This window comes from Dromiciops gliroides, chromosome 4 (genome assembly GCF_019393635.1).
Source record: "Dromiciops gliroides isolate mDroGli1 chromosome 4, mDroGli1.pri, whole genome shotgun sequence".
NCBI lineage: Eukaryota > Metazoa > Chordata > Mammalia > Microbiotheria > Microbiotheriidae > Dromiciops > Dromiciops gliroides.
In genome coordinates, this window is record NC_057864.1 from 164,905,518 (window position 1) to 164,927,048 (window position 21,531).

Genomic DNA, 21,531 nt, shown 5'->3' on the forward strand with positions numbered 1-21,531 from the left:
TTGTTCTGATAGAAGTCAATGCATGCACACATTCTATTATATGCTATAAAATAAGTTATATACAGAAGGGAAAGGTCAACACAAGTGAAATTCATTCAGATGCAGGATAAATTTGATTTTATATTTGAAGTGAAAAATTCTGGATAACTTTACCATGCTTGTTAATATCCATATATTGTTAAATTTCTGTAATTAATAAACCTTGCCCACAAATTATAGATCCCCAAATAGTTTTTCCCTAGTAAAAAGACCATTGTTCCACCTAATCCCTGTCATGACTTGACAATAGATTTAGATCCATTCTAATAATCCAACTTAAAGGGGAAAAAAATCCTACCTGGTTCCCATTTTTTTTTAAAATTGTCAGTCTTAGTTTTAATGTGAATTGACAAGTTTATGTGTAAATGTCAAACCCAAACCTTTTAAAATGTTAACCCATTTAGTCTGAGTTACTCTCTGGAAAGTAGATTTAGATTTCATTGTATTAAAACATGTACTTTTTCACTGACTCTTGGGGATATTTAAAAATTGTACAAGGGGCAACTTGTGCTACTATCTTCTACATCATGAATACTCTGTGTGATGGAAGAGGAAAAAAACAAGGGTTCTGCGAATTTTGCAGTACATATATGATAGGTCTTTTGGGGTTGTCAGCCTTTCGTTTAAAGGACAATTACTGAAAGTTTTCCCATTGGCCTGCTTGGAGACAAATTGGCATTGTCTTACTCAGGCCTAGGGAGTGGGATAAGGCATTCAAAAAGCAGAGAGGAACTGAGAACAAAGGCCAATCTCAGGCATGGTTCTGGCAGGGAGTATGTTGCCTCTGCTCTGAATGTGTGACTTTGTTAAGTCTCTTATTTTAAAAGATTATCTTTCCTTATTAGGCCAGCAAATGAGAAATTTTCCACACATAAAAATAGTTTTGGGTTCTGCCAAGCCTTTTCTGTTAGCCTCTAAACTGCGCCCTCCCGGCAATTGTTTTGTCTACTTTTACCAAGTTCTTTCTGGGGGGGAAGAATCTTAGTTGTGACGTTGTCTGGTTGCCAGCAGAATGATCAGAGTTTTAGTTTCCAGTATGTGGCATGATGAGCTGCTAATTGAAGGTGACAGTCTGTTGTTTCCCACCCCATTGGCTTGGTAAAATGTTATCCTTCATTTGAACCAGTTAACTCATTCCTTGCACAAACTTGAGGTATTGCCAAGGGACTATTTTAGCCTTATAGTGCTTTTGTAGGTTGGTTTTGGGTTTGAGATTATATCACTTATCGAGTAATATGTGCTACATGATCTGTCAGTCTTAGGAAGGAGACAGATTACCTTTTGGGGCACTGCTTTTGAGGTATTCTTATAAGTTCATTGAAAAACTCAAGTGTGAGCTCTACTCTTGAAAGACTCCAGGATGACCTTTGTCTTAGTGCCAACTATGATTTCTAGCAGCATATTGGAACATTTGGTAGGAGCTTCCTCATGAAATAAGAACTTTAGGCATGTGTTCTATTTCTAGTATTGGGGGCAGAGAGGCACAAGAAGATGGCAGAGTTATAGGCATGGCTGGGAGAAAGGTATGTTGATGTGCCAGTAGAGAATTGGTAGGATCCAGGGTTTGTTTCACAGTCCATATCTGTAAGTCACAGCTATTTGTAATGTACCTAGTTTTAGGGATTTTCCCTTACCCTGAAATGTTATAACATAGGCATGTTTTGGGGAATCTGTCTTCTTTTGTCTTTACTTTTTTTTCTTCAGCTTATAGTTTTCACAGATTAATATTTAGTGACATGTAAATAACCAATATTTTAATATACTTTGGAGAGGAATAAAGACTTTCCTGAGAACTGTCACCGATTCAGAAGTCTACTGGCTTCTAAAATGGCATCTTCCAGGCCTTTTCTCTCTATTCTCCAGGACCAGAAAGTTTGGTAGTCACTTAAAAAGTTGACATTTTCCTTCAGTTAAAGCAACAGAACCAATTTTCATAAATGAACAGAGTAAATATCACTATGAAGAGGCATGTGTATTTTTTGGTGTCAGTCTTTAAGCTATTCTGAAGGAATTATCCCTTTGCAGTTGACTTTTGAAAAGCAAAGCTTCTTGCTGAATTTCCTGAAAATCTCTTACCCATCCTCTCTGACACATGCCTTAAGAACTACAAATGGGTCAAATGACTCAATCAAATTTGTCTGCTATTGAGAAGCATGTTTTGGTTGGACCTAATGGAGAAGAATCAGTGGGGATGTAGCATTGGTTCAGGTGCTGCATAGAGCCAATTCTTGGTTTTGGGGGAAATCTTATCCTTATCAATATGGGCAAACCCCAGTTTGCTAATGGTGCACTAGAGGTTTATTTATAAATTTTTGGTTTGGAACTTGCATTATGTTTTCCTAATTCTTTTGTTCCTAAAACTGGAAGAACAAAAGGTCAAGCTTATCAAGGAAATCAGTGGGGAAAAAAAAGTGCTAAGAAAGGCCAGCTAGCAGTTCCAGATTTCAAAATATAAAACAAAGCAGTCATCTTTGAAACCGCCTAGTACTGGCTAAGAGAGTGGCGGATCAGTGGAATAGTTTAGGTATACAATATACAGTAATAAATGACCATAGTAATCTAGTATTTGATAAACCCAAAGATCCAAGTTTTGGGGGTAAGAACCCAAAATATGACAAAAATTGTTGGGAAAACTGGAAAGCATTTTGGTAGAAAGTAGGCATAGATCAACACCTCATACTGTATGCTAAGATAAGGCAAAAATGGATAAATGAGTTAGACATAAAGGATGATGTCATAAATAAAATAGGGGAGCAAGGAAAAATGTACCTGTCAGATCTATGGTTAAGGAAATTTTATGACCAAACAAAAGATAGAGAAGATTATGGGAAGTAAAATAGACAATTTTGATTACATGAAATTAGAAAGCTTTTGCAAAACAAAACTAACAAGGACTAAATTTTAAAGAAAAAAGAAAATTTTGGGGCGGGGGTGGGATTTCATAGCAAGTTTCTCTGAAGACCTCATTTCTCATATATATAGGGAACTGAGCCAAATTTTTAAAAATAAGAGCAATTCCCCAGTTGATAAATTGTGAAAGGATGTGAACAGACAGTTTTCAGATGAAATCCTGTCTATTTATAGTCACATGAAAAAAGTGCTCTAAATCACTACCGATTAGAACATTAAAACAACTCTGAGATACCACCTCATACCTATCAGAGTGGCTAACATGACAGAAAAGAACAATGCTGGCATGGATGTGGAAAAATTGAGACACTAATGCACCATTGATGAAGTTTTGAACTGGTCCAACCATTCTGGAACAATTTGTAACTATGCCCAAGGGGCTATAAAACTTTGGATACCTTTTAACCCAGAAATATTACTACTGGGTCTGTATCCCAAAGAGATCAAAGAAAAGGGAAAAAGACCCATTTGTACAAAAGCATTTATAGCAGCTTTTTTTTTTTTTTGGTGTAGCGATAATAAATGAGGGGATGGCCATCAACAGGGGGATGGCTGAAGAACTTGTAGTATATAATTGTGATAGAATACTATTATGCTGTAAGAAATGACAAGAAGGATGGTTTCAGAAAACCTTGGGTGCTAAACACATCTTCTATTCTGTGGCTTCCCCTAAAGTGCCTTAGGGAATGATTTGAGACTGGGCAGGATCCTTATTTGGGCAGGAGGAATTTGCTAAATTTCCAAATCTCTTTTGGAGAAGGAAAAATTTTAAGCCTCTTAACTCCTCAGGTGTTCTGAATTGAGAAACAAAGGGCATATGTTTCCATGAGGGTTGTGGGGTCTGTGGACTTAAACATCCTTTACTGATGTCTGTCTGTCATGTGTGCTTGCAGTTCATTGAGGATTTGAGTGTTTGTCAGTTGGGAACTGCTGGTATGTGATAGAAAACACTTGGTTCCTCTATCAACATTGACAATAGCAGTTAATATTGATACTTTGTATGATACTATCACTAGTAAGTTTAATGAGGGAAGCTCTGCAAATTAATTTTAGAGATCTATTTAAAACTTAACTGTGGGGCCCCAATTCTGTAAACTATATGGGGCATGTATAGATATATGTTATGAGGCAGCTTCTTGTCTAGATTGTGATTAGAAATAAATTGTTTTCAGCTAGGGATTTTTATTATTAATGTAGAACAAATGCTTCTTTAAGTCCTAACATCAGGTTTAAACTCCATTTTTAACCCACCTATCCTTTCAAATTCCGCCCCCCCCTGAAATTAATGTAATTTAGATTGTTTATGAATGCTTAGAGTGTTCATGTTGTATGATATTTTTAATGGCTTAATTGTGGGCATGGTAAAGACTTCAGTGTTTCCAGTGTATGCCTCTTTCCACCTTTCTACCCTCATTTTACAGTAATGAATTTTGCTTCCTTTTAGCACAAGTCCCCCATATTGTTGTGTGGATTTGCATTCCCTTCGTACTGGGGAGATGGTGAAGTCCATTCAATTCAAGACACCTATCTATGACCTTCACTGCAACAAACGGTAAGTATTTTTCCAGCTGTTTCCAGAATAACTTAACATATCTTCCGGGCCATGTATAAATCTAGTAATGTCTTTAAACTTTATATGGTATATACCAGTTTCACTGTGAGTTAGATTCATAAAAAAAAATTACCTAATTAATTTAGGCAAGCACTTTCTGAATTCTGCTAGATGGCTAACTCTTATATTATTCCAAATTGTTAGAAATGGTCCAAGTCTGGCTAAATATTCTTTGATTCTTAACATTAAAAGAAGAATAGGAACCAAATTGATTTTTTTTTGCCTTTAAAAACAACAAAAAAGGTAATGTTTAAGTTTAACCGTTAATACTTTTGACCTCATTATTTTTACATGGGTAGAGATAGCATCAAATTAATAATTTCCACTTCTGTTTCAATTACTCTGCACCCCTCCCCTCCCATCCAATATTTAGATTTTACCATTTGATGAAAGACAAAGCCAAATCACACATAGCTTAAGGTCTTCTGTCTTCCATGGTTCAGTCACATGAGAGTACTAAATACTTTGAAAATGGAAACAGGTCCTTTGGCAGATAGGTGGCATAGTAAATTAAGTGCAGGAAGACCTAAGTTCAAATTTTTCCGCTGACGATTATTCATTGTTTGACCCTGGACAAGGCTTTTGGCCTATGTCATAGTTCCCTAAACCAAAATACAGGGATAATAATAGCACCTACCTCCCAGGGTTGTTTTGAGGATTAGATGAGATAATATTTGTAACAGGAGATTGCACAGTACTTGGCACATAGTAAGTGCTTAATAAATCTTCCTGGGCAGGGGGCAGCTAGGTGGCACGGTGGATAAAGCACTAGCCCTGGATTCAGGAGGACCTGAGTTCAAATCTGGCCTCAGACACTTGCCATTTACAAGCTGTGCGAACCCAGGCAAGTCACTTAACCCTCATTGCCCCGCACAAAAAAAAAAAAGAAAGAAAAAAAATCCTCCCTTTCTTCCTCTTTCCCTTCCTCCCTTTCCCCCTTCATTCCTTCCTTTCTTTTTCTCACTTTTCACGGATCAATAATTAACAGGAGGGGCAGCTAGGTGGCACAGTGGATAGAGCACCGGCCCTGGAGTCAGGAGTACCTGAGTTCAAATCCGGCCTCAGACACTTAACACTTATTAGCTGTGTGACCCTGGGCAAGTCACTTAACCCCAATTGCCTCACTTAAAAAAAATTTAAAAAAAAAATTAACAGGGTTCATTTTCTCTTTGTGCAAATGTCCACCCTTTACTTAGGTTGATGGGCTCAGTGGGTATATCCTGAGGTTATGCCTCTCTTTAGTATCCAGTGTTCCTTCCAGGATATTGAACAATAATGTGGTTCTTCTTATCCACAAATAATGAGGACAAATACTTAAAAAAAATTTTTTTGTCGAGGCAATGAGGGTAAAGTGACTTGCCCAGGGTCACACAGCTAGTAAGTGTCAAGTGTCTGAGGTCGGATTTGAACTCAGGTCCTCCTGAATCCAGGGCCAGTGCTTTATCTACTGTGCCACCTAGCTGCCCTTGACAAATACTTTTAAACTTAAGTTAAACTTACATTTTGGCATACATGTTTTTACTCAAAGGGATTATTGATAGTAAAAAGTATGATATCCATAACCCAGTGCACTAGACATTCCAAGTATTCCACTGATCATGGTATTTTATCAGAGTTTCACATCTTTTTTTTTTTTTTTTTTTGGTGAGGCAATTGGGGTTAAGTGACTTGCCCAGTGTCACACAGTTAGTAAGTGTTAAGTGTCTGAGGCCAGATTTGAACTCAGGTACTCCTGACTCCAGGGCCGGTGCTCTATCCACTGTGCCACCTAGCTGCCCCACATCTCTTTTTAAAAACTTTACCACTATAGATCTTATCCATTTAACCATTTTAGTCAAGGAAATCATCTGTTATTACCTGTAAGTAAGAATTAGAAAGAGAAAAAAAATGTTTTCTAATTGGAAAGTATAAATTATGAGAGGTAGTGTGACAATAAATACTAGAGAATTGCCTTTGAATAGAAATTGGGTTCAAGTCACTCAACTGAGGGTAGCCTAAAAATTTTATCTGTGCCCCAGGCAATTCTTCAATTGTGGAGGAATTGTCACTCTGCATGAATAAAATCACAGTTCCTAACACTATTCCCACTCCCTCCACCACCAAAAAATGTTAAGTAAAATTCCATAAAACTTTTAAAGGAGTATCACTTTCTTCTGGTACTAATAATACCCCTTACTGATTGTTGAAAAAGGAACAGCCACCTTATGGGAGTCTCTAGCTGTGTCTCCCCTTCCCCCTTCCCCTCATTGCTTCGCATTCAAATATTAGCTAAAGACATGTAAATTTTCAAAGTGAACATTCTTTGTATTAAATATGAACAATTACAGTGTTCATAAGATTTCCTCTGTCCCTTTAAATATTTCTCTCTGATTCAATACAGTCTCAAATTCTACAGTAGAAAATGTTCTCTGCCTCCTTCCATGGTAAATGAGTCAATATTAGCCTTACATACTAATTACACCCTGCCTTCTTTCAAACCATTATGATGCCAGTCTTTTATGCTTTTAGTTAGACTTTAAGTTGGAAAAAGTAAGCTTTTCAAGTGGAAGACTTATTTATGGAACTATTTGCCAGTGATGGAAAATAATACCAAAGTTCACCTTTTGGGCTGCCTTACCATTTAGGTATCTTCTCTTTCTGGTTAACTTTCTGGTTAAGCTACATACTGATTTACTACCCTTTATTACCATTGATTTTCCACTGAGGCGAAGGCTCAACACACTTTCCATTAATTACATGCATATGCCTTATACACTTTATATAATTTGAAAAGGCTAGAAAAAATGAAATAGATATAGCATCTGGATTTTTGACTTTAACTTTTTGCTTTATATCTCCATTATTTGCACAGTACCTAGCACATACTAGATGCCTATTAATAAAGATTGATTGATTGATACAATTTAAAAATACCATAAGGGAAATACTTTCTTTGAATTTTGTATCTTTTGCCCTTTTAAAATTTGGAGACATTTCTCTCTCACCAATGCACTACATTTTGTTAAGATTTCAAGCATTTCCAAATATATTACAAATATAAATTACTTTTTGAAAGAATATAATAAATACTGAGATGGTAATGCCAAATTAAAAGCTTTTTCCTTACTTTCTTTTTGTCTAAAGTGTTTGCCTTTCTTTATGATTAATGTGAAAATTAAAAATATAGTCTAGGATCTAAAGATAGGTTTGTATATTTCTTTCTGTTTTAGAAAATGGGAACATTGGTCCTGATCTAATGTTTTTAAAAGATACAGATTATGGGGCAAAACCAAACCCTGAATGTTATGTCAAAAGGATATGCATTATGCTGATTGTATTCACCGTATTTATTTCCACAAGTTATTAATGATCATATAACTCATGAGTGGCAGGTGGAGGCAGAGCTATGAGTGAGTTATGAAAGGTCATCAGGAAAAAAGTAAAATAAATTATGTATTTGTAGCCAGACCTTTGAATATTTTGTTGATGCCACACTGTCATTTCATATTACATACAAGGTTTTTTTTTAAACCTCTATTAGATTTTAGTCACTCCTCTAGTTGAACCAGTTGTTAAAAACTGAAGGTTGGCAAAGACAAGATGGCGTTTTGTGTGAATAAAATCTAACCTGTAAGTAAAGTGTCAGTTTTTTATCTGCCATCTTCATCTTTGCATTGTCCTTTCCAAGAGAAGAACAAAATAGTAGTTGCACTCCTTTTGGATCTTAACATACCTAATGCAACTAATCTCTCCCTAAAAATAATTATTTTGGAAATGATTATGACCTTTTATCTTTTTGGACCTCTGAGTGACTCAGTTTTGGCTTCTCACCATTGTTCTCCTTTTTAGTTTTACCTTTACCCTCTTGAAGACTTAAGTCCTTGTATTTATTGAGCTCACTATTTGGTGCCAGTGAAAGAAGGATCTGTCATTTTAACATGTTTGCAGCTGAACCAAACCTAAGCTCCATCTGTGCCTGCTGATTTTCAGAGTATGAATAGACCACTTACACATTTCATAACTAAAATTGTTGAGGATTTTTTTCTTATAGTAAAGACTCTAGCCCTAATATTACTGAATGAAAAACAAGCATTTCTAAAATTATCTCCCTGTATCATATCACATTTGACTAGATTTGACTTTTGTCAAACCACCTGAGATTTCTATCAAAAGTAGGTATCAGGGGGCAGCTAGGTGGCGCAGTGGATAAAGCACCAGCCCTGGATTCAGGAGTACCTGAGTTCAAATCTGGCCACAGACACTTGACACTTACCAGCTGTGTGACCCTGGGCAAGTCACTTAGCCCCCATTGCCCCACAAAACAAAACAAAACAAAAAAAAAAAGTAGGTATCAAGTGACTTTATTGTTGCCATTATTTCATTTTCCTTAATATCATTCACTGAATCATACAGATCATGGTGAATACTCCAATACTTTTTAGTTTCTTTGTGGGTATCTTAATTATGTAGCTGAACATAATGCCCAACTGTTTCCTAGAGGAAAATGGTGGCCTATGCTGCCTGACATACACAATGATTTTTATTAGAAAATATTGAGATTAATGTTACCATTGCTCCATCTTGGTTGAATTTCCATCTATTTAATGTAAAGAGTTGATTCATTTGTGCTGGTTAGCTACTGTCCTCTTGGTTTTTCCCCCCCTATTGTCCTTGCTCTTGGAAATCCAGCAATCGTTTTAATGACAGTTTTCATAAATCCATTTGATCTTTAATTCCCTGACTCTGAGCTGTCACAGGAAAAACACTTTTAGAAAATGATGAACAATTGATTGTTAAACTTAGCCATTTGTAATGAAGATGGATTTCACAGAATTTTAATCACTGGAAATTCCATTTGGGTAAATAGAATTGAGGGGAGGGCAAAATACGTTTCAGTTAACAGTTGCCAGAATTTTTCTTCTGTGTTAGATTTTCTCCTTTAACTCACCCTTATGATCTAAGCTGCTTTGTTATATATTTTTCACCTCCCTCCCTCAATAGTTTTTTGTTTGTTTGTCTTTTGGGGCTATGAAAGGAACTGTAGCTCCAGATTCAGTATTCTTTTGAATTACAATGTTATCAACAGTTCAATTGGTGACTGTTGATTTTTTCAGCATGCATGATGTAGCTGTGAAATTAATTTGTAGAATTTCATTGTCATAATGATGGTTCACTCTTGGTTTTTTCACTCTGGTTTTCTTTTCCTATTTTAGAATCCTCGTTGTAGTCTTGCAAGAAAAAATTGCCGCCTTTGATAGCTGCACTTTCACAAAAAAGTTCTTTGTTACAAGTACGTACATATTTATTTTAATTTACTCTCTGTAACATTTATTTGTAATTGTGCTGCACATCTTCTATAGTAAAAATAATAGTTTATATCCAGTTACATGGCCTTTTGTATGTATCAGCATTTGATAGGTCCCTATTCTTGTTTTCCTGTGAATATCTGTAGAAGTCCTTATTTTTAATACAGAAACTTCAGAGACAGATTCTTAGCTGTTTACTGTCCTTCATATATTCTGTTGGGCAGGTTTCCCATTTTGGTGTTATAATTTCCCTCTTTGTTAAATGAAAACCTAATTATTCCCTTATTATGGCTTCTTAGTGATTTTTGATGCTTAAAAACATTTCTAGTTAACATTTACTCAATTAAGCTAACATTCTTAAAGAGGAGGTAGCTTAATTATACAATTCAAAGGCAAAGAAGTGGAGTCTCATATAAATGAAGCCCTTTGCATGAGGTGACTGACTCAGGTGGGTGTAGTGTTATGATTCATGCTTTTGGAACTGCCACTCAGTTCCTCTAAGAATGCCACTTATGAGCCCACACGCTTGGTGGTAGAAAGTACTGTCTGAGAAAGGGGCTTACTCTCCACAATAAATTATATTAATTTAAAAACAAAAATAATTTCCCAGCCCTATCCCATATCTGATTTTTTTTTTGCTTCTTATATTAAGATCTTATGCACCCTCCTATTGATTTTGTTGTGTTGAATATCAAATGCATCATACCTGGACTAAGTGGAGTTTTGGGTCTTTTGCTGACATATGCACTTGTACATGGATGCCTCTCAATAAACACACCTGTGCATTTTTTCTAATACTTCCTGCTGTGGTGCCAGAGTAGGTTTTCCCATAAGTGCCTACATGCCTACATGTCTGGTAGGACAGACATGAGGATGACTTAAGTCTTGAATGTGTCATTCTGTTCCTTGCCCTATTATGTCATTAATAGAAGCAGAATGATTCAGAAATGTAATTCAAATTTTTCTGTGTATGTTTTTTTTTTTTTGTAAATGTCATAATAGATTTACTATAGAATTTGGGAGAGTGGATGCTGTCAGGAATCCCCAGAAAATCAGGGCCTGTAACACATTGCTCAGTAGAGTGAAGAAGTGAGTTCTTTTCCTGATGACCCTTCTTCAGTGTATGACCAAGGGACATGTCACTTAACCTTTCCCACCATTGGTTTTCTCATCTGCTGTGAAACTCAAAGGAAAAAAATTAAAGTCTGTTGCAATCTTTGAAGCACAATTTCAGTAACAGCTATTTAATGTTGCTTTCTCCCCTCATGATTTTTCCCCCCAAGAGTTGACCTACAAGTACTGCTTGTATCAACAGTAGTGGTGTCTCTAGGGAAGTCGGATATTAACAGAATGGATAGTTACATGCTTTTTTCACCACTTTAGGAAAAACAGCTCAAGTGTGTGAAGCACACTTGATGGGTTAAAATGGAATTCAATCAATTCCAGAAATGCTGATTAAGTATTTAATGTGGACGACGTATTGTGAAACACCTAGAAACACAGCTGAGAATCTCCCTTTCTTCCGGGATTGTATAATCTTGTTGAATTCTTACACTATTTGCTAGCACCATCTTTACACAAGGACCAACATCTTCCATGAGTAACTTTATTGCTTTATGGCTTGATAGAACTGGGATGTCTCTCAATATCTCAGTTCTTTGCCCTGTGATCTGACTGATTGCAATTTATTGCAGTTGTTGATACATTAATATATTACTTTCATCTTTATATGACCTTCTATAAATTTTTCTGGAAACTGCTGGGTGAGCTGCTGAAAGGTCTTTCCTTTATTCCTCATTTTATCACCCACATTAGGGTAGAGGAACATATCAGAGCAGCATGAGAATTATTCTCCTTGCCCCACATCCCATTACTTCCCTACTTTTCCTTCCCACTGAACTACAGGGCAAAGGCCTGTGGCTCTAAAAACTGGGAGATCCAGTTATTAGGATTTTCTGTGCTTTTGTTGTGAAATCCTATCAGCAGCACTCAGCTAGCCATCCATAGCCTCAGGAACCAAATATGTGACTTTTGGCTTCTGAGGAAGAACATGGTTGCCTAATTCCTGCTATTCCCCCACCATAAATTTATACTTATATCCCACACTTCCTAGTAGTAGTATTTTTCCCTTTTCATTGTGTAGAACAGCTTCTTTTGAAAGCTTTTATGGTATGGACTTTGAGAGCAAAATGGAAAATTAAGTTATCACCATTCATTTTATAATGTGAATATCTAGGGTTTTGGAGATATGTGTGTGTGTGTGTGTGTGTATGTGTGTGTGTGTGCACAAATGTATTTAGGAAATATCTAGATTTTAGAAACCATGAGCCTATGTATTGGTCAAGATGAGCTATGGTGAGGTAATATTAAAGTTACCAATAGGTGTCAGTTTCTCCCTTTGTTAGGAATATTTTACAGGAACATTCACCAGACAGAGGAGACAGTGGATCACACACTTAATGAAAGGAGCTGGTTTTGGAATTGTGTTTATTACAGAATTTACTCCTGGCCTTTTTCAGGGCTAATTCATAGTCATCAGTAATAGTACTAGATTAAAATAGAATAAACTTAATTGTAAGTATATAGTATAAAGGGAAATAAATAGATTTGGATTTAATTTGAAAGACAGACCATGCAAATATGCAGTAAGACCTAATTCCTATTAAAATTTTGGAATAAGAATGAAGCTATCACATTACCTTTTTTTTGATGAAGGAAAACACAATTTATGCATGCTGAAGATTTCAAAATTTTTGGGAATCTAAGAATATGATGATCATAAAGTTAGGGGTGTTTTATCTCATCTATGCACATTTAGAAGGGTAAAACTGATATATTTAACATAGTTTATATTATTTTGCTTTTTTCATAAAACAAATTCTTGTTTAAAAAATTCTTAGGTAATACCAAAATAGCTTTTAAAAAGTCATCAATATAATAAGACAATTGAGTTGTTGGTTTTGGATTTTTTCCCCTAGTGTAAGCTTTTAGGAACAGTTTCCCTTTTATTTATTTTATTTTATTTCTTTTTTTCTGTTTGTTTAGCACAGCAGTGTCATCCTTACCTCTGGTAAGGCATATAGAATTAATGTAGATAATTAAGTGGTCTTTGAATGTGAAGATAAAACCTTTTCTGTTGTTATTTTTGTATTTATCCATCATTTCAAATAGACAGTGATTCTTCTTCAACCCCTGTCAGCTGAGCCAAGGCAGACTATCACATTGTATAATGATCACAACTGGCTCTTTTCACTAGCATTCAAACCGCCCTCTTCTAACAGCCTGGGTACTGTTATGGAAGAAGAGGAGAGCTGGTCTAAAAATGGCTGAGACTTGGCTGTTTGGCACAGTTTTTTCCAAAAGCCTGCCTTTCCAGAACTCCTTGAATGCATATTAAAAACAGGTCTCCATTGTAAGCAGTAGGTCTAGGTGGAGAGGTAAATCCTTACATATGGACCTCACTGCCTTTCAGATTTGCTTTGGTGGCCTTGACCTCCACTTACTTAGGAAAGGAAGTGGCTGGATTCGTCCTCAGGTTCTTTCTTGAGGAAAGTTAATGTCCTGAAGCATTTCAGTGTGCTTGGTTCATTTTCTCCATAGACTTAAGGGGCATAACATTTTTTTTTCAAATTTAAAAGCACTAAACACTTCCTTAAAATACTTAAGAGAATGGAGGTTCTTATCTGTGAATAACACACAGCTGTGTGTGTTTTATTCCATACAATAACAAATATGTTTCTGTGGCAGCAGGTAAGAACCAGTGTGTTTTTGACCCGACCCCCCCCTTCTCTCCAAAGCTACAACTGCATTGTGCGAATCATTCCCCAAATGGCTGTAGGACAAAGGGAATCATGGAGGACATGATACCTTACTGTCCTTGTCCTGGATCATATCCCACAGCAATGAGCTTCCCTCCTTTAAGCCCCTCCCTAGGAAGTCTCATAGCAACATTGATTTTGCCCTGCCTGCCTCTTTTGGACTGTCTAGCCTGAAACTGCTGTCTTTCAGAGATGAATACATTTGTTGCAATCTTCTGGCAGTAGTAAATATTGTGTCAGAGGAGGAAGAAGGCATCTTATGACAAGGACAACAACAAAAACATCAAAACAACAGCAAGAACAATAGTGCACTTTCATAGGAAGCTTTATATAGTAACCACTGGCAGAAATGTTATCCATCTGGTCCCAAATAGACTCTCATTAAGATGAGGAGGGAGATGATTTCTCTTCAAAGTCACTTTGGAGTGACTCAAGGGCATCAAATTGTTTTAAAATAGTCAGTTTGTTTGTGCCAATTTGGTTAGCAAAGCTCTCTTGGGTTCTTTGGTTGTCTGATAAAAACTTCCCTAGTCAGGTCTCTTTTTCAAACCAGTACTTTTCAACATAGGGCCTTCCATTTCCTGAGAAATCAGAAACCACAAAGTTTGTGAAAATAAAATATGGGGTCAATTTGTTGGCAGCCTTCTTGAATGCCCTCTTTCCCTCTTTTTAGTGCCCTTAAGACTACCCTACTGTGCATCTTTACATGTTTCCCTGTTTAGCTTTACTTTGCTTGTTTTGTTTTTTAACAATAGTCTCATTGAACATTGGGACAAGTATTGTTTGGGTATAAGCGTCTGCTGTATTCTTTCAGTAGTTTGTAGTAGGAAGGCGAGATCTGGAGAGTCAACAGTTCCTCTAGGAATGAAGTAAAGGACTTTATAAGTGGATAGCATCTTATAATTCAATTTGGACCAAGTGGCTTATGGCGCACTCTATGTTTTTTTATGTAATACTTGCCCTGTTAGGATGATTACCTAGACCTTCAAAATAGGGTTTGTACAACAGCTTTCATTTGATCAGATAGAGTTGAAGTTCTTCTAGATGCTCGTTATCTCCTCGAATGTAAAGAATGTAGATCCTTTTTTAAAGTCAAATTTTTATAGATGTCTTTTATTTTTTACATCACCAAAATTTGCCCCTTTATCCCTCCATCTCTCCCTCCCAGAGAGCCACCCTATCTAAGAATGCTTTTTTAAAAGAGACAACAAAAGATAAAAGAAGAAAAATAAGTTTGAGTACTTGGGAAGATAAACTTTGTCTTTCTGATATTTATTTATTTATTTTAGTGAGGCAATGGGGGTTAAGTGACTTGCCCAGGGTCACACAGCTAGTAAGTGTTAAGCGTCTGAGGCTGGATTTGAACTCAGGTACTCCTGACTCCATGGCTGGTGCTTTATTCACTGTGCCACCTAGCTGCCCCATGTCCTTCTGAATTTTTCATAAGCTTTTTTTTTTTTAATGTATAAGGTATTTTATTTTTTCTGTTACATGTAAAGATAGTTCTCAACTTTTGTTTATACAAGCTTTACAATTTCAGATGTTTCTCCCTCCCTCCCCTCCCTCCCCTCCCTCCCCCCTCCCCTAGACAGCAGGTAATCTGATATAGGTTATATCTATATATCTCTATACATATAGATATAGATATAGATATATACACACACATATATATACACATAATAACATTAATCCTATTTCTGCATTAATCCTGTTACAAGAGAAAAAATCAGAGCAGTGATGCAAAACCTCAAAATAGAAAAAAAAAACCAACAGCACCCAAAACAAAAGAAATAATATGGTTCAATCAGCATCTATACTCCACAGTTCTTTCTTTCTTTTTTTTTTCTTGGATTTGGAGATCCTCTTCTATCATGAGTTCCCTGGAACTCTTCTGTACCATTGCATTGGTGAGAAGAATATAGTCCATCACAGTAGGTCAACACTCAATGTTGATGATACTGTGTACAATGGTCTTTCTGAATTTTTAATGCTGAACAATAGGTTTGCAAAGGTGTGCTCTGGCACTTTTAATTTCTTAAAATATTTGCAGGAACATAAGAGTAGAAAGAACTCATCTATTTAAAATCAGTTCAAAAATGTTCAAAAATGCCATTAAAACATTATTGATGTTATTTTTCCCTTTATGATCATGTTCTGTCAGTGATTATGAAGAACTTCTTTTTTCATTCATTGATTTAGTAGATTTTATTATGCCTAAAATTGGAGAAAGTGTGGTATGATGAAAAGAGCACTGGCTCAGGAGTCAGAAGATCTGGGGTCTAATCCCTGCTCAGACACTTACTGCCTGTGTCCTTCCTGGAAACCAGTTTCCTCATCTGTAAAGTAAGACCTCTGATTCTGTCTAGCTCTAAATTGATGACCCTAGGATCCTTTGTACATATCATCTTTCCAGGTACTCTAGGATAATGACGGGTAAGACTGAGCCCTTATCCTCTGTGGATTTATGAAGAAGATAACACATCAAAATTAGTCATGGTGAAAGGTAAAATAGAACCAGTACTGTACGGGTAGTGCCAAATCACAACAGGAGTTCAAGAGAGGGAGAGTTCACTTTTGGCTGAGGTCAGTAGCAAAGCCTTTTTCCAATAGTTGGAATATGAACTGCATTGTACTTGCAATGGCAGAGAGAGTTGGGAGAGCATGGAGATAACATAATTTGTGAGAGCATAGATGGATGACATCCTGTGATAGAGGGCAGGGGAATCATAAATTCAGTCTCTTTGTGAAATGATGATTTTACTCATTTGGCTAGCTATATAAATGGATTATCAAGTTGAAGAGGTGTATTGTTTGGGGTTTTTTTTTGTTTTGTTTTGTTTTTTGTGGGGCAATGGGGGTTAAGTGACTTGCCCAGGGTCACACAGCTAGTAAGTGTCAAGTGTCTGAGGCCGGATTTGAACTCAGGTACTCCTGAATCCGGGGCTGGTGCTTTATCCACTGCGCCACCTAGCCGCACCTAAGAGGTGTATTGTTACCAGACTTAGGTTGATCAGTATGAAGATAATGGAAGATAATGCCTCTAGACTCATTCAGGTAGTCATTGGGAAGCCTATAAATGTTTTGGAGGAGGGAGTGGTGTGATCAGAGCAATTTAGGAACATTAATCCAAAGTCAAGTTGGATTGGAGGCAGGAGAGACTGCAAGAAATGAGAGGAGACAAAAAACATTTAATCAAATTTGTGGGAAGCTAAGGAAGAAATGCAAATCAGACAGGTCCTTTCTTGTCATAAAAGTTCTGTTCATTTTTGAAGTGGAATTGATAGAACAACCACCAATTTGCAAAGAGGGAGATTGGAGAATCAAAATTAGTACAAGATTTTGTGTTAGGGTTGTGTGAAGAATAGTTGTGTCATCAATGGAGATAGGGAAATCTAAAAGAACCAACTTTGAGAGAAATTTGGTGAGTTTTATTTTGGTTCTGTTGCGTTTCATGGCCTGGTGGATTGTATGGGAGTGGATATCTTGGAAGGTATTTGGAAATGGAGGTCTTATGTGCCAGATCAGAACTAGAAATGTAGATTTTGGAGTGAGCTGTACAGAGATAATAATAATAATAATAATGTCCTAGCAAGGAGAGCGGCAGTGGGAAGTTACCATGCATTAATATGTCCCTTCGTGGTGGGGGCTTTGAGCAACTGGTTTATATAGGCAGTGAGAAGTGATATAGCCAATACTGGTCTATTTGAGACTCATTTTGAAACTATTTCATGTACATAGCAATCAGAGAAGGAAAAAAAAAGACAGAGGAGTTAGGTAGGATTATGGTTATATTAGGGTTGCTTTATTGCAATATTTTGTGTACCTTAGTATTTCTCTTATGTGATTATACATATATTCTGCTGACAGAGCACTTATTCCAGGAGGGATTTGCTGTCCTAAATGTTTCTCATGTATTACTGCCTGTAATGAATTTGTGCCTTCAAGGTTCAGATGAAGGAACAAACCCAGTCGGTACCTTTTGCAAAGTGAGCTCCATCCTTTGAAAGGTACCTTAATTGCTAGTAGTATAGCACTAGCTATAGAGTGGATAGGATCATCTCCAGAGGAGACAATATAGAGAATAAAGGAGACATAAATAGAATGTTGCAGTACAACTTGAGTCCAGGCAAAGAAAGAGTAGGCTATTTTCTCTTGGATTTCTAGTGGCAATGAATATCATTTGTAGGGCCCCAATCCGTCATGTCTATTTTTCATGGCATTAAACACAAACCTTAAAATTTAGCTCTTGGGGGCAGCTAGGTGGCCCAATGGATAAAGCACCGGCCTTGGATTCAGGAGGACCTGAGTCCAAATCTGGACTCAGACACTTGACACTTACTAGCTGTGTGACCCTGGGCAAGTCACTTAACCTTCATTCTCCCCCCCCCCCCAAAAAAAAACCAACAAAAAAAGACTTTAGCTCTTTTGGGTAGAAAACAGGCTTGCCTATGTGATGTTATGTTGATGTCATTGATGAGTCTTAGTGATGATTCTACTTTATAAGGAAATATGTTTACTGTTTTGAATTTTATTGTGGTTCCAGCAGAATTATAATCAACAACTCTGCAGCACTCATTCTTTTTTTTCTTTTTTTTTTTTAGTTTTTTAGTGAGACAATTGGGGTTAGGTGACTTGCCCAGGGTCACACCGATAGTAAATGTTGTGTCTGAGGCCGGATTTGAACTCAGGTACTCCTGACTCCAGGGCTGGGGCTCTATCCACTGCTCCACCTAGCTGCCCCTGCAGCACTCATTCTTAAGGCCACAGAATAATGCCTATTCTATTTAATCTGGAAACTGTGTTGTGTTGCTCTTTCCTTCCTTAAACCTCAACCTCTGCCCTTGGGGAGGGGGAATGTATGCTTAAATCAATATTTGGCCAGAATCCCACTTAATAAACCATTTCCCCCAGATATTCTGACCTGAGTGCAAGTGACACATACCCATGGTTATATGTACCATAATAGCACTGGTGACAGATAATTGACCCTAGTATCATGCAGGACATTGTCATATTGATTGCATAACCAAAATAGTAATCTTGCCACATATTTCATAGTTTTACAAACAGGTATTGGTGGTCTACCAGTGAGCTTGCAATAAGACCCAGTCTTCTTTGAGGAGCCGTTATAGAGTGACAATAAACAGCTTAGTTACACAGCCTAATGGGAATCATTAGATCATCAGACTGTACAAAATAGTTTGAAAAGCTGCTGCTCAACACAATTTTCAACTCCTGAAGGTGTGTGTATATGTGAATACAATGCTTGGACTGTAAGAGAAGTAGGGACAGCTCTGCTCATCAGTGTAGCTATCTTGGCATTTTGTGCCAGGGAGTGGAGGGGGAAAGTAGAGAGATCTGATAGGGACTTGGGAAAGGAAGACAGACAATATGATCCGAAAGGAGACACTTTTGTCAGTGATGACATAGAAAAGGTGGACGGGAGCAGCTCACTGATGAAGCTGTTTTACTGGGAACTGAAAACCCAGGCAAGATGATGAAAACAAAAGGCAAAGCCTGATAGATGTCATTAGCATGAATTTTCAGAGCCTCTTCGATGGCTGTAGATATGTAGCCCCAAATGGGCACGTGTACAATTGTGGAGCCTCCTGGGTTAGCCTTTGTACTTACCTTGAAGAAAATCATGTTTCTCATATGCCATTTCCTTTTTGAAACTTTGATTGTGATGCACACTAAAAAGAAACCATTAAATAGCAGTTAGATTTAAATTATTCATCAATGATTCACATCCTTTTTTTCCGGATCCATTTTTCCATTTGATTTGTACCAGGAAGTTATATGTATATGCACACACATACTTATATATGTTCCTTGGTACATATATATATATATATATATATATATATTCATGCTGTAAATAATCACTTTACATTAATTACCACTTAGCTACAGGTCTCAAATATTTTACCTTCTCTTATTGTTGCTAATTTTGTGCCTGTCTTATGTTAAATCAGAAGGGAATCTTAATTGTAAGGTTCAGTTTGGATAATTGAGGAGTTTGTTTTTCCATTTTCAAGGTAAGAAGGAATCCCTTTGCTTTTTTAGTGCATGTAGAAGAATTTTGCAGCCTTAACAAGAAGATTTTGGTCTATTCCCTGTCAGAAGTACACCCAGGTTTTCTTATTGAGATTCCTATACCCATATACAGGATCATGGTGGCTTTTAGGCAATTAAGTCAATTTATCAGCTCTCTTTAGATTTAGTCAAGTCAATAGGCATTTAGAAAGAGCCTGCTATGTGAAAGGCACCAGGTTATAATTAAAATTGGCCAGCAATAGTTGAAAATTAGAGTTATAATCCTCTGGAAAATAGGCATATTTTCCTAAACTAAGAAAATGTCACTTCATCATCAACAATACCAAAGTCTCTTAAAATTTGATGTTAGGATTTGGCTCATTATTTATTATTATAGTTTTATCTGTAGTTAGCCCTGAAGTGACAAGGATTTCAGGAAAAACCAGCCAAGACATACTGGGCCACAGTGTCTAAAATAATTACAATTTATTAAATAAATTTTATATAATGTGCAATTCAGCATATTACATTTTAGCCAGCTTTCTCTATGGTACTACAAGACTAAGAGATTGTAATATTTATTCTGTTCAATTTATGATAGATAATATTTTATGGTGACTAGTTTTGAGATACCTCTTCTCTGGATCCACAAGTTAGACCAAAATTGAGCCTATCTTTTTACTTCTACCTTCCTCATTCGTAGACTCCAGTTAGCTTTTCTTGGACTACTGGACACAGCTATAGAACCATTTTCCTGCCAAGGCTCTTTGCTCACTCTACTCTGCTCTCTCCTTTCTCAAGTGTCATCAATGTGCCCTTTTTTTCCTCAGAAGTTTTGTTTTTATTTTTGTTTTGTTTTGTGTTTTTGGTCTGGGCTATTGGCTCAATGAAAACTTTTATTTCATTCTTTTCTATAGAATTACAGATGCCCATTGTGAAGGTGGCCACGTTAAAACCAAAGAACAAAAATAACACCTTAATATTTTCTTTCCTCTTTTCAGAATTTATGAGCTTGACTGGTGATATCATACATTCATTTAAAGTTGCTTATTTGCAGATCTTAGCTTCTATAGCTCTTGTTGCAAAGGGTTTTTACTCTTATGGAATAATTTTTAAAATGTCATAGAAAGATCATTTTTATTTTAGTTAATAGAAAGAAAACAAAGTATAAAGTCTACCAAATGGCCGTCACATCTATTATATGTTTAAGAAAATCCAAACCAAATGCAAATCCAAAAAATACAGATGAAAATCAAAATCTCTCTTTTCTGAGTCTTAGCAAAATAGATATAACACTTAAATTCCTTGTGAGAAATAAAACATGAAAATTTAGAGAATCAGTAGACATTGTTCTATGAGAGGCAAAGAGCATGTGCAGCATACTTACAAGGAAAATTTACCCTTAAATAAACTTTTATATGGCACATTTTGTATGATACTAATTGGGGAATTGAATTTACTGGGATATCCTTTGTGAAATATTTCCCCAGTAACCTAAAATGTAAACCTGTGGCTCTTGGGATATAGTGTACAGGGGGAAAAACACTGATTCTAGACTTAGTTGACCTGAATTCAAATCCTGACTCTGGTTCTTATTACCAGAATTACCTTGTGCAAGTCAGCTGATTTTCCTTGGCCTCAGTTTCCTCATCAGTAAAATGAAGATATTATTCTTTGGTTTCTGAGGCCCTTTCCATGCCTCTGTGATCCATTCTTTATAGAGCATGTTTAGCAAACAATTACCTCTGTATATTACTAATGAAAGCTTCCATGTTCCATGTTCCATGTTTAAAGTGGATATAAAATGAAATTCTTGCTGGCATCCCCTTTT

The 21,531-nt window shown here is 36.5% G+C and overlaps 1 protein-coding gene across 1 annotated transcript in view; it reads left to right on the plus strand.

The window, feature by feature from the left end:
* Nucleotides 1-21,531, plus strand: part of BCAS3 (BCAS3 microtubule associated cell migration factor) — a 789,343-nt gene that overhangs the window by 173,960 nt on the left and 593,852 nt on the right. The window contains exons 9-10 of the mRNA XM_044003231.1: nt 4,394-4,501; nt 9,754-9,830. Of these exons, the coding sequence (XP_043859166.1) occupies nt 4,394-4,501; nt 9,754-9,830 (185 nt within the window). The remainder of the gene's footprint in view (nt 1-4,393; nt 4,502-9,753; nt 9,831-21,531) is intronic.